The sequence below is a fragment of the Ostrinia furnacalis genome, unplaced genomic scaffold (assembly GCF_004193835.3).
Source record: "Ostrinia furnacalis isolate ACB-3 unplaced genomic scaffold, ASM419383v2 OfSCF2991, whole genome shotgun sequence".
In the NCBI taxonomy this organism is placed as follows: domain Eukaryota; kingdom Metazoa; phylum Arthropoda; class Insecta; order Lepidoptera; family Crambidae; genus Ostrinia; species Ostrinia furnacalis.
Window position 1 is genome coordinate 349,952 of NW_021133230.1, and position 13,680 is coordinate 363,631.

The 13,680-nt window shown below is 36.0% G+C and overlaps 2 protein-coding genes across 2 annotated transcripts in view; one reads left to right on the forward strand and one right to left on the reverse strand.

Moving 5' to 3' along the window:
- The window catches only part of LOC114356848 (sodium channel protein 60E-like), an 81,161-nt gene extending 70,649 nt beyond the window's left edge, over window positions 1-10,512 (forward strand). The window contains exon 2 of the mRNA XM_028310210.1: window positions 10,300-10,512. Within this exon, the coding sequence (XP_028166011.1) occupies window positions 10,300-10,512 (213 nt within the window). The remainder of the gene's footprint in view (window positions 1-10,299) is intronic.
- Window positions 10,513-11,327: 815 nt separating this feature from the next.
- LOC114356849 (uncharacterized) lies at window positions 11,328-13,304 on the reverse strand. The gene is made up of 3 exons (XM_028310211.1): window positions 11,802-13,304; window positions 11,427-11,621; window positions 11,328-11,380 (listed from the first exon to the last, which is right to left on the reverse strand). Exons 1-3 carry the CDS (start codon window positions 12,406-12,408, stop codon window positions 11,328-11,330), a joined length of 855 nt encoding a protein of 284 aa, XP_028166012.1. The 5' UTR covers window positions 12,409-13,304.
- Window positions 13,305-13,680: the final 376 nt, after the last annotated feature.

Sequence of the window (13,680 nt, forward strand, 5' to 3'; positions counted from 1 at the left end):
AGGTTATTTTCTTAAATAATCCTGCTCAAGACTAACCTAAGCCGTAATCACCATCAAATCTCGTGATAGCGCAACAAATCCCGCATTTTACTGCAAAGTCGTCAAATCTTTACAACATACAGTACACAGTACACACTGCCCAACATCTAATACTGATAATTTATATTCATTGGAAAAAGTGTCTGGTTTACAACTTGTTTGGTTGTAATATTAAGCAAACGAGTTGTAAACCAATGTAAACCAGCATCGGATTGGAATTCTGCCATGAGTTGTGCCGAGTTTATGACAAAGTAAATAAATGTAAGATATTCTGTAGTTCCGTACTTATTCAATCCAATCTGCTGTCACTTTTGTTAATGGAATAGCTTGTTCGGGAACAATCTTATGAATAGAATGGAAACGGAAGTGGCAATCATTTGATAATGGATGTCTATATTAGACAAAGGTTGGTGTCGGATAAACGCGCAAAAATATTCTGTTCATGCATCCGATAATAAAACTCTAAATCGATTGAAATGTTACTCCGACTGATATAAGCTATTGTACTTAGTATCTTAGGACATAGTACAGTACTAAAGAAAGACCTTACAACTTATTTTTATTCGCACAGAAAGTGATTTTTAAACAAACGATCGTTTTTTAGTTTCTCGAAGAGGCAATTTTCTACGGACTACTTATATTCGAATGTTCAAACCTCTAAGTATTACAGTTTCTATTAATGTTTCGGCTTTTTTCTCGTGAAAGCTCTTTTGAAATGCTAATTTATTCCCGCGTTAATGAAATATGTTACCTGAATGCATTTTAGTTATGCACTAAAAAACATTTTTTTTAACTTTAAGAAGCGTGGGATAATCTTTAGGGCGAATGTTCGCTTGAACAAAAATATTTGAGTAATAGAAATAACAGACTACAGTTACTATGAGTGGTACTTAAAACTGTCTTCACTACTACTACTACTACTAAATGCTTTCAAAACAACGGTAAATCTCACTTAATTCAATTCAACTAGGAAATACCGAGTTAAAACGACCAAACACCTGAGAAAAGCGGAGATATTCCAGTTAATGCGCAGAATATCCCGGCGAGACCATAAAACTTAGATTCAGTTAGCATTACGTGCACACTAATGAATAACGATAGTGGCTGTGTTGAATAAATTTTATTGAAGAAGCTGTATTCAACGAAAACACCTTCCAATTTGGCCTGAAATCTAGCGTAAGTAGCAAGTCGACATACGAATTTTAGATGAGCGTTCGGTTCAGATAAGTTTAGTTCTGCATGTTTAGTTTTAACAGATGGCTTTGAGTTACTCTCCACTCTCTCCAATATTTCCAATTTTGAGAGATTCAAATAATGTAGTCTTTACTAATATAAAGCTGAAGAGTTTATTCAAAAGAGGACACGAATTTTTGTATATATGTTTTCTTGAACGCTCTAATCATCTCAAGAACTTTACTGGTTCAAATTTAAAATAAGTAATATTTTTGTGTTGGATAGCGCATTATGTAAGAAGGCTTTAGGCTATATAACATCACCCTACAGTCAATAAGGGTGGAGCAGTAAAGACAAATGTGGCAAAAACGGGAAATATTCAAACTATTTTCACGCGTACGAAGTTTACACAGCTAGTTTATTCAATTTTAATATCATTTTAACGACTGCACACTACTGCACTGCTTTCACATGGTTTGAATTTGGCTGGAGGCAAATTGTAATTAACACGAGCAATAATTAATATTATTGCAAGTCATGGGCGTTTAAAGCGAATGTAGAGTCTATTCATGTACATACCTATTCAAATATGTTTATTAGAGGCTCTGTTTAGTTTAGTATTTCTCTTGTTATAGTCAGTTAGATGTTGTAGCACAGAATAATAATAAGTACTGTTGTAGTAACAGCCTAGAGGCTTAGGAAATAAGATGTATTTTTTTGTGATAGAGAAAACAAAACAAAATCAATTGTCTCCTAATACACTAGAACTAATCAATACAACAAAACTGAAAGAAAAAACATGCTACGAAACTTTTAATCGTGCCCAAAAATAAATATTTTTAGACAATGATCAATGAATCGTATCAAATCGTTCTGAGCAAACTGAACAGAAGCCGATAAAGGTCAAAGTTTGCGAGAGAATATTGGGTACTGCAATCGTTTTTTATTTGTCAACTCATTTTGATAACGAGGGAAGAATTTTATGAGTTTTAGAGTCACTAACAGCTATCCCCTTGAAGTCGTCGGTCCATTGAGCAGAGAGAAGCAGGTATACTTTTATATTCACTTACACCTAGGCTGTACGTGTGTATAATATCTAAAATAGTAGCTTACTATAAACATGATAGACAATTATTTAAATGATACGCAGGGTCTTCATATTTGAGCACTTTCAGAACATGATAGACTATTAATTTCTATATTTAGAAACTTGGGCCTGAAAAGCCTTCACCTTTTACTAAACTTACCTAACTAATAGTAGGTACGGGTACAAGTACTTTTGTAGAGCACAGCTGGCAAAAGAATAGACTATACTATACATTATGTAAATGATGAAATAGCCCGCCCGTAGTACCCAAAAGGTTCACATTTCAATTTGCCTTAGTACTCATGCAAGGTACTGCAGGAAGCGACTTCTATGACTGTTCTGTTGGTAGTACATATTAATTTATTTGGAGTGGTGGATTTCTTTTTAACTCTGACACTCAAAAAATTCCTAAATGTTGCTTCAGTTTCTTGTACTGCCATCATTCAGCAACTTCGTCCCAGTAGATTTCAATATAAAGTAGCTAATTATTTTCAAGTAACTAAAGTAAACATTTCGAAGAGTTTTCCTAGCGACAAGACCTTTAAATTGTACTGTTTTGGTTTTGTATTTCTGTTATTGGCCTCTTTTGTGTGATGTGCATTAAAGAACGTCTATGTTTTAAGCTGTCTAGATAATATCTCTACTCTATACAAGTAAAGATATTTTTTATTTCGACATCTTAATACTTATGTTAAACGCTGCTCACCACACTGTGGCTGTGGCACCGCGTTATTCTTCGCTGTATTTCTTTTATTATAAGCGTAGTGAGTCCCAGCGAAGAATATTTTATTCGCTTTCGCTCGAGGAAACTGAACTATTAGATTATTTGTGCGATACGTTTTCTTTATAGATGCAATGCCATTTCAGAAATAATGTTTTGAGGAAAGAAAAACGTTTCATTCAAAATAAAAGTGGTTTAGAGAGAGTCGTAACTTTTTTTGAAAATAATACTGCTAAGCAAAGACTCAAACATTTTTGTAAATACATGCCGCACTCCTAGATGAATACTAGCACAACTCAAAATAATACAAAATCGAGTAATTGCGACTATCGAAATCAGTTTTAAGAAATACGCAAACTTTTTGAAAAAGCAAAAGAATTTTGAGTTGCCCTTAGTATTATATGTCTAGATATGAAACCTGTTTTGAGACAAATAAATACTTTCTATTCTATTCTACCTACAATACATCTGATAGGTATAATCATTTAAATACTCGTATATGCGAAGAAACTAGAAAGCTTCTTACTAACTTGCAAGTAAAGTAAACCTTCTTGAACACCTCCATTAGCGTTACTAAATAAATATTGTAACAAAGTTGAAAGGCAAACGGCGCCGCGCAAACAAACTTAAACCGTATCATGTGAGCGGCACGGGTGTAATTATAACCGTCTCTGATCGCTCGCGCTCTACATGACGTAGCACAAAAAGAAAAGCCACCTCAAATAAAGTAAAATTAATATAAATTAATTTAAGATGCAAGCTCAATGTACCTGGCCAGTCCTTTTAAAGAGTAGGTACAAAAGTTTTGCTCTTGCAAATATTCATTCATTCATTCTTAAAAAGAAAAATCGCGGGTGATGCCTGGATGCGAGCGGCGTAGAATCGGTCTTCGTGGAAATCCTTGGGGGAGGCCTTTGTCCAGCAGTGGACGTCTTTCGGCTGAAACGACGAATAAAAGTATAACTCTCGATGTTCTGTCTGTTCTATTCCGTACATGGCTCATGATTGAACAAGCGCACCAATAGCATTACTGTGAAAGCTATTGGTAATTTCAAACGGGCACTTTGTTGCGGCGGCGCAAACGTAATTAAATTGTTGTTAGCAACTTATCTTCAGCACTGAGCGTTTGAAGCGGGCAATAATCGAGCCCACATCATACTAAATATCTACTCGTCTATTATACTATTAAATTATCACTAGTGGTTCATGGATGAGTGGATAAAAATGCCAGCGGTTGCAAGTTTAAATCCTGCGACATTACCATATTTCTACCTGTACGCTTATCCTACTTCCTACTAATATTATAAATGCTAAAGTTTGGATGTCTGGATGTTTGTTACTCTTTCACGCAAAAACTACTGAACGGATTTTGATGAAACTTTACGGTATTATTGTTTATAACCCAGAATAACATATAGGCTATAATTTATGACGATCTGTGACAAACGAAATTTCACGCGGGTGAAGCCGCGGGCAAAAGCTAATAGTTCTACATAAATCCATCCTGAAAAACCAAAATATGTATTTAAATAGGAACTTGATGTTATATTTTCTTTTACATAGCGACTATTTTTATATAAGTAGAGAATTATTTTTTCCCAAAGATATTATTTTTTTATTCAACGGGAGCATATTAATCTAATACAGAACTTCTTGTTGTCTTTTTTTGCCTATGTAGTAAATAAGTAGGTGCTATTTTTAACCGACTTCAAAAAAGGAGGAGGTTATGCATTAAATAAGTCTGAAAACGTGCTGTCAACGCACAAACCAATATTTTTCCAGCTACCCTCAGCACATAAATAAATAACTTTGAGTCTGCAACAATATCAGCAAGTTGAGCACGATTTAATATTCCATAACGTTCGGCACACTAAACTGTCGTAAACTACTGCGAATATATTAAACGGGCCGGGTTAATATTGAGCCAAGTTGCGGCTCAGACGGTACGAGGAAAAATGCTTCGAGTTTTAGTACGCAATATTGTTTCACGGTGGATTAAGTATTTTGAAGTCTGTATTTTGTCTATGACTACGGATGATTTATTCTATAGGCTTGTATTCATAGAATAATCTTAAAATTAGTGATTGCATTTTCTAGTAATCTAGTCCATCATCAATAATAATTAACGTCACTAGCGTTTGGAGATCCGCAGGAGAACCAAAGTGACTGTCATAGCCCGCAGAATCACTAAAATCAAGTGGCAGTGGGCGGGGCACATAGCTCGTAGAGCTGATGGCCGCTGGGGCAGAAAAGTTCTCGAGTGGCGACCACTAGACGGGGAAGTAGTGTGGGCAGTACTCCCACTAGGTGGACCGACGATCTGGTGAAGGTCACGGGAGGTGCTTGGATGCGGGCGGCGCAGGACCGATCTTTGTGGGAATCCTTAGGGAAGACCTAGCAGTGGACATCATTCGGCTGAAACGAACGAACTAACGATTGACAGAACAAGAACGTCACTTTTATTATTGTTCTTCCTGGCGAACATTTTTATTTCTAGACAGTTAAGTTCAGTTGATTGTATTTAATGATGTCGTAGATACTTTACCCATACTTTTCATTTAGGCACATTTAGCAGCTAGCCTGCAGGTAAACTTTAGCGGGGCCTACAAACCGTACTTAAAGTAACTGCCGAGTTTTCCGTGCCGTAATAGTGTAAATTGTTTTCATTTCCACCCCAAAGTTGAACAAAGTAAATACTACGATCCTTTAGCGTTTGTTGGACTGTTTGTTTCTAATCTCCAACTTCATAGTTTATCGCCCCCGAGAGTAGTGCGGCGGAAGTAGTTAACTTAAATTGCCCGCGCGCAGTTCCCTTTGTCAGCAATTAGACTTAGACTTGGTGTTTACGAAGCAAATGACCGGCTTCAACTTTTATGAATGAGCTAGAAAGTTAATTAGTGTAAGTAAGTATCAGTATTTGAGGATTTCTAATAAGATCAAGTCAATGTCAATGCCTTGGTAGCCTATTAGAATTAAGTTTGAACAGCATTAATAAACTCAATTTGACAAGTTACCACAAAAAAATATTTGCTAAAGTTGCGCTGCGCTGCGGTCAAGCTGTTAGATCCTGGCTACTTGGCTACACAGGAGTTGCAGCGGTGGTAACGAGAGGTGGGAATAGTCCCGTACCAACTGCTAAAAGGTACTTTGTTGTCTTAGCATTGTTCTCTCTCTTTTCCTTATTTTGTGTGGTGTGTGACGAAAAAACAACTAAGTACGAGTACCTATAACGTAAAGGGATATCAAATACTTATTATGTCAGCTCAAGCTTTTACAAGGTTATAGCTTTCTTTCATATAGAAAACCAATTTTATGGCACAGGATCATAAAATACTTCTTGCTCTCGCCATTGATTACAATTTTGGATTTACGTCAATCTCAGAAAATCAATTAAAGTAAAAGGAAACTGGTGCCTGAGAGGTTATTCGTAAAAAGTTTGATTAGGATTTGATTTTTGACTACCTGGTAATTTTAAAGGTATAAAAATATTTATGTTCAGGTAATTCTTAAAACAATCGATATTTTTGACGAAAAAATAAGTAGCTTGCTGCGTTGTCACGTATTATCTGCAAGAAGGTTGAATCTACTGAATCATACTGAAAAAAATCTCACCCAAGAAAACTATTAAGTAAGTAAAGGTCGTGTACTTATACTTATCTAATAGTTAATACTCGTAGTATAAGCTTAATTCTAAATATTTACATTTTAAACTTAGTTTTAAGAATTGACATTCCGAGGTAGGTACCTAACTTATGTCTTAACTAAAGCCAATTCAATTAATTCGGCAGACATGGTAAACACTGGCACCTTATTTACTTGTAAATAGGTGTGATTTTGCAGCAACAAGTAGTGTCGTGCTTTCGACGTACTTGAAGTGTGAGTATTTGAATAATGACCATGCCCGTCCCAGCCCGTCCCGTCCCGTCCCCCGTCGGGCCGGCTACCTGCCCGGGGACATAATTTCTCACTTGTCAAAAACATAGTTTTTCATCCGAACTAAGGAAGATCCTTTGGCAAATGACCTGGAGAAAAGGTGCGTGTAGTCCGGGCAAATTAGGTTCTATTTTTATTGAATAGAGGGCATCTTTTGTCCGGAAGTCTTTTTTATAATGTGTTAAAAATATTACTCTTTTCACAACAACACTTCCTACAGTGAAACCACTTTTACAGGGCCTTGGCTCTGTGTTAACATTGATATGGGCTCACATACCTAGGTATTAATTATCATCCTTGAGCTTTATCCATCTATCCATCAGCCATCTTGTCTCAAGTACCTAACCAAAGTATCCTAATATAAAAATTTAGATAATTTAAACTGGTTTAAACGCGATAAGCGGATAGGTAATACTGAAATATTACCTAATAATAATTCAATTATGCAATGCGAAAGTTTAAAATTAAGAATTAGAGTTATCTAATACCAGGAGGTAGTTCATACAACAATTCTAACTACTTATACCTACGCAAAAAGGATCCTGAAAAATACCATATAACCATCGCTACATAGAGTATGAAGACCATAAAAAAGGAGAAGATTCTCTGTGTTCGTTCGTTTTCGCCAAATTACGTCCACTGCTGGACAAAGGCCTCCCCCAAAGATTTCCACCACAATCGATCCTGGGCATTCAGCTGCCCACGCTTGTCTTTCGGCCCGTGATCGCCACTCGAGAACTTTTCTGCCCCACGGGCCGTCATCTCTATGAGCAATGTGCCCCGCCCACTCTTTTTATTGTCTGTGTATTTTGTGCTAAATATATACCCACTTATAGCATCGATCTTACATAGTTTTTCGCACATCCACGACGATTTACTTGTCATAAACATTCATTCGGCCTACCTATTTCGGCAGCTGCAAGCATGATAAACGGGACCATAAATTCGTAGGTCACAACGAGATTTTCTTGGACGACTTTCTTTTCCACTTTTTGGGAAACTTTATTGCGATAATGTGTTCACGGTTTTAGATCTTATATTTATCGTATAGTGAGTATGAGTATGCTCTAAAAGTGACATACATTTTGAAACACAACCTAACTTTATTTATTTTCAATTTGTAATGCTACTCAGTAGGTAGTGAATTTCAAGTTATCGTATCAATGTTTCCTTCTACTGACTCTACACTTCTACAGCTGAGTTTACTATTCGGTACTTATCAAACATATTTTATTTTTATTTTAGGAAACAAAATGTGTTACAGAAATTAACTTCCCGTCACGTAATATTTCATATATTCTGTTAATTACATAACTTACTCCGAGTTATGTATCTACCTCTAAGTACTTACTTAACAAACATCTCGAAATAAACAGCACCTATCAATTAACATACAACTCAAGTACATTATCAATAATGTTCCCCGACATCCCAGCATTAACCGCTTGTGTGCACACTTGAACGATATCTGCTGTCATAGTCATTATGCTAGCAAATACACTCAGCGTCAAATAAATCGCACCTCCCGCGACAATAAAGATTTTCTTCTGACACAAATATGTTGCCCCACCAATATTGGTGTTATTTGAAAGCCCAATAAAAAAACGTATACAAAATTGTGACTTGAAAATAGCCTCACTTGGGGCTCACCTCTGGGACCAATTAGATCAACATCCTCTTTAACAGATGCATAGCGATTAATCCCAATTTGACAGTTTTATAACCGTAAAAGTTGGCTCAAGCGTAACTACCTAGCTGTCGCTTAAGGAAGAGACTCTGGCTGGATCCTTCTAAAGACACATTTTTGGGGTAAAAACCTTTCCTTTAATGAAATGAAGCTTAGAACTAGGCTTTCAAATGGTGTGAAGTGGGCATGCAAACGTTTGAAAGTGCTTGTCGCAGGAGGTGCGATTTATTTGACGCCGAGTGTTATATTACTGCCGGTATCAACCACTATTGTTTGGTGATTGATATTGCAATAAGCGACTAAGCCGGGTATTAGACCATGACCGTATCATGTTGCGCTTGGTCAGGTTCAGCCATTAATTGTGGGAAAGCTCATGTTAGTTAACCCATTCAATGACATGGGGGATTTTGCCACTTTATGTTTGTTTTGGATGCCAAGTGAAGATATCAAAGACTCTCCCGTTTCTTTAATTTTTATGAGTGGTTATTAATTAAAAAAATATATTAGCCTTAGATGAGATTTAACATCATTAACAAAAAAATGATACTTCATGAAATTGACGCTGCTCCAATTCAATAAAAAATACTTTCCCATTTTATGCAAAAGCATCAATAAAATATCAAAATTATATTCATGACACAGCCGTATTAGTCATCTAACAGTAACAAAAAACAGAATACTGTCAGTAATGCCCATAACGCAAAAGCCATCATAAAAACACTCCAAAATCCACTGGACGCAAATTCCCAATGCATAATAATAAACATCGTCAAAGACAATTTTCGGTATCAATAGGCAATGAATGGGTTAACAAATATCAACTCAAAGTGGCAGGACAATGCCTACCTCGGTGCTCGAGCGTTTGAGCTCGTGTCTAATCGTTCTGAGAATAGCTCGTCTTTAACAAGATTTCGACGGATCAAACGGTGCCAGGACAATATGTAGTAGCACCAAGATGAGGGGGATATTGGTCTTTGTCATGGTTTGTCGACAATTTATCACCTATCACTTTGTTTTTTTACTAAAAGGCGTTTTATACGTTTTGAAGGGAAAGGGTTTTTGTTTGATAGAAAGATCATTGGGCTGCCACGATATACCTAATTCATCTAAAATCCATAAAATAAATAGTTTAGTACTCACAAGTTTGATATGAGGAAGCATTCAGGGAATTACTCAATTAGCTTGCCAATGCTATTTAACAAAAATTGTGGCCATTTTTCAGTGTATGTTTACTGTTTCAATGTTTTAAAACAGAACAAGCGCACTAGTAAAACAAACCATGCAACGACTGTACGAAAACTCCGCATCTCAAACTTTGCAATTTTGCATATTTCACTGCAATTACGAGTATTATACAATCGCAATACAGACAAATAATTAACGTGAAATGTTCGCAGATATAGTAACACAGTGGCAGGTAATTTTGGACTATGGTGCTGACGTGAATACTGTTCATTTATGTTCTGAATGGTATTAACTAGACCTTTGCTTCAAATATTCAAGCGTAAAAATAGGGGATTCCCAAAAAGGGTGGCAAATCTCTACAAATGGTATAGACCTCACACTTAGTACCTATGCAAAAACATAATGTGGGGCAAGTAGATACCGAACATCTCTCTTGTTCCTAACATATCTTTAGAAACCTCTCTCTTGTTCCAGACATTCTGTGTGGTGTCGAAGCGGTTCCGCAAGAACTACATCCACCGGTTCACGGCCACCAGGTCGCTGTTCTGGTGGTCGCCGTGGTCGCCGGTGCGGCGCGCGTGCGTCTACCTGTCCACCAACCAGTACTTCGACTACTTCGTCATGGCAACCATTCTGCTCAACTGTGTCTTCCTCGCCATGTCGGAGACCATCGAAGAGGCTGAGTGAGTATATTTATTTATGTTCTAACATTAAAGACAAGTTCGAAGCGGACTGTAGGGAGCAGCAGTTAGGCTAGGTGTTGATGAAAATACAGAAAAACTAAATAGTAGTGTCGCGACTAAATGCTGTCTGCGTGGAGTCAGCTACGAAATCATGACACGGACCTTGTTTGCGACTTGAAAACACTTAAGTGCAGCACCTAAGTGCTAGAGCAGTTCTAGCAAAAAATTGGACAGCAAAAGCTTTTATTAATGATTTCAATAAATATAATAGTATTATTTAAATACATTTTATAAGCCAGGAGAGTTCGGTATATTGTACCGCCGGGTAAATTGTACCACCCTCATATTTCGTAAAGTATTTATTGAATGTCTGTAATTGCAACACTTAGCGATACACAACTAAAATCAATTAATATCGGCCATGTGGTTTTTGCCGTGACAACAAACACGTGTGTTTTATTTTGAAAAGTATTTTTTCATTGTTTTCAAGTAACATTTGACAATACATGTTTAGTTTGTAATTTTGTTAAATTTAATCACAGGGTGTTTCTAATATATTATTTAAAAGCGTAAATTAGTGTGGATTACAATTATTTGAAACATTTTTCGGTATTTATAAGCTATATTTTTTACCGATTTTTTAAAAGCACTATCACCTAGTCGGCTAAATTGTACCACATCAAGTTGTATGGAACTTTACCAAAGAATTTTGAAATTTTTTTTAGTAAATCATATTTTGAAGTTATAATAGCGTAGTTATGTTAGACTAACAATAAATGAAAGCAAAAGACTGNTGTAACAGTGGCCCATAACCTATCCCTAGACTGTCTGATAGTATAACAACATTTCTTGATGGTTTTGACATTGATGGCCTAAGGCAAACATTTGGTTGATGCTTTTTTGGCAATTTACATGTACTTAATTGCAAAAGATTATATGCAGCCAGGATGTGTTCTTTGATTTGTTCCTGGGCAGAGTGGTATTTAGAAGATAGAAGTTCTAAAGACTTATGTAAATCACCAATATCAGCCTCCAGCCGCTCAACGTCAGAGGCATGATTTGACCTACCTTCCACTAATTTATCATGATAAATTTCTAAAGAATCAATTAAATCTAAGCGTTTTTTCCTCAGTGAGATATTTTTATAAAAGACTGCTTACTTCTTTACTCATGGGTGAGAGGGTGTTCAAGATCTAGAGGAGCTTCTGAATNCCAGCCGCTCAATGTCAGAGGCATGATTTGACCTACTTTCCACTAATTTATCATGATAAATTTCTAAAGAATCAATTAAATCTAAGCGTTTTTTCCTCAGTGAGATATTTTTATAAAAGACTGCTTGCTTCTTTATTAATTTTTTAGTTTTTGTAATATACCTATTGATTTTGATATATTTTTTTAACTTGTTCTTGCTTGAAAATTCAAATCTCTGGTCTCTAGTCCCAAGATGGCCAGTTTTACAGGACAAGTTCATGTCTGAGGCCGCTTCGTGACCTCCGGGGCTCGCAATCAGTTCATCGTACAAACTAAGTGTGTGAGCGAACTCCTGTTGTTTTTTGTCATCTTCGAGGTGCATAATGGTCTTGTTGGCATCCCGCAGCTCTGCCTCCAATTCATGATTGCGAGTCAGGGCCTGCTCGTAGACATTACTGCACTGGTCAAATGTGCTGATGGTGTGTAGCAGGCTATCCCGGTGCTCGGAGACTTCCTGGTAGCGAGTGTGCAATTCAGCCAAATCTTTCTTGAGATGAGTGTTTTTGTTTATAATACTCTGGATATCTTCTTCACTCTCCTCTCTCTCCCTGATAAGCTGATTACAGGTTTCTTGACTCGATTTTAGTTCTTCGAGTGCCCTCTTGAGTTTTAATTCTGTATTTTGTGCGGCTGCCTTGCGGGTAAGCATGATGTGAAATTGACCTCCGCTGAAAATTATCAAAGAAGGGTGTACAATACAAGTTATAAAATATAACTTAGTTTTGAAATAATCTAATCTACCAGGGCTATATTAATTAGTCAAGAATTTGACTGTGTTTCTTTTAAATATTATTATTAAAAATATTTCTAGTTTGATAATCATAAAATATGAAGATTTTGAATCAATTACTAAATTATTTTAGTTTGAGGGTAATTAGTTATCTAATTTAAATTTCAATAATGCGTGTTATGATTTCCCTGGGATAGAACAAATTACAGGCAAAGTTTTATAATAGCCATATGTAAAAGGTAAAAGTAATAAAGTTATAAAGGTGTTAAACTGTTGTAACAGTTGGTTTCAATATCACTTTGCTCTTGTTCAATTTCAAGTAAAATTTAATTATGAACACCGTTATATGCAATGATTTCCTCGAATTAGAGGTGTGTCAGATATAATATTATTAAACAACTGAAAAACTAAAAAGGACCTATGAATTTATGCAGTATAAACTTTGTTTACAAGTTGAGGTTAGGCTCAATTACTAGATATTTTATTATTTGAGACACTAGGCTCAGTATTAGAAATATAGTCCTAATTAACACTTAACTTAATTCTAAATAAAGATTATGAAAACAATACTCCCCTGTTTTAATTAATTGTTGTATTGACGATTTTTCAAAATCGTCATGTCATGTCACTGGCCGGTAAATTTTTCCTTCATTATTTCGTTGCAGTTATGGGTTGAATGCTTGATTTTTGTGGTAATTTCACTAAACTAAGTTTTAATGTATTGATTTACAATGTTTTACACTTGAAAAATACAATTAAATATTAAAATTAATGTAAAATAGATAAGAGCTGTCCTAACTACGTTTGACAGCCAGGGTGGCCAGCCGAAAAGTTAAGTATTTAAGTATGTTTATATACGTTGTCTAGTGCCCATCATAGTACAAGCTTTACTTAGTTTGGGATTAGAAACGTAGTGTAAAATGTCCAATAGGTATTTATTCCCGAACACTATTTAATCCGAGCCTCGTCAAGGCGGGGGCAGGTATGTACCATCCTAGACTGCAACACACTTAACATCAGGTGTAATCGCGGTCAAATACCTGCCTAATTCTGCATTAAAAAAAGATTTACGCCATTTGACAGAGTAAAAAAATAGATATTGCTAGGTACATTACTTACTAAATAAACTATTAATACGATTACATTACTTCTGTAGCTCAGTGGTGAGTCTCTTGCAAGCTCTAGTTCACG

What these genes read in the sequence shown, in the direction of transcription:
- LOC114356849 (XM_028310211.1), bottom strand. Translation starts at nt 12,408, where the DNA reads ATGCTTACCCGCAAGGCAGCCGCACAAAATACAGAATTAAAACTCAAG. An exon ending in ACTGAGGAAAAAACGCTTAG is followed by an intron (nt 11,622 to 11,801) that starts ATTTAATTGATT and finishes AAAAACGCTTAG; the next exon opens with ATTTAATTGATTCTTTAGAA. An exon ending in ATATAATCTTTTGCAATTAA is followed by an intron (nt 11,381 to 11,426) that starts GTACATGTAAAT and finishes TGTTTGCCTTAG; the next exon opens with GCCATCAATGTCAAAACCAT.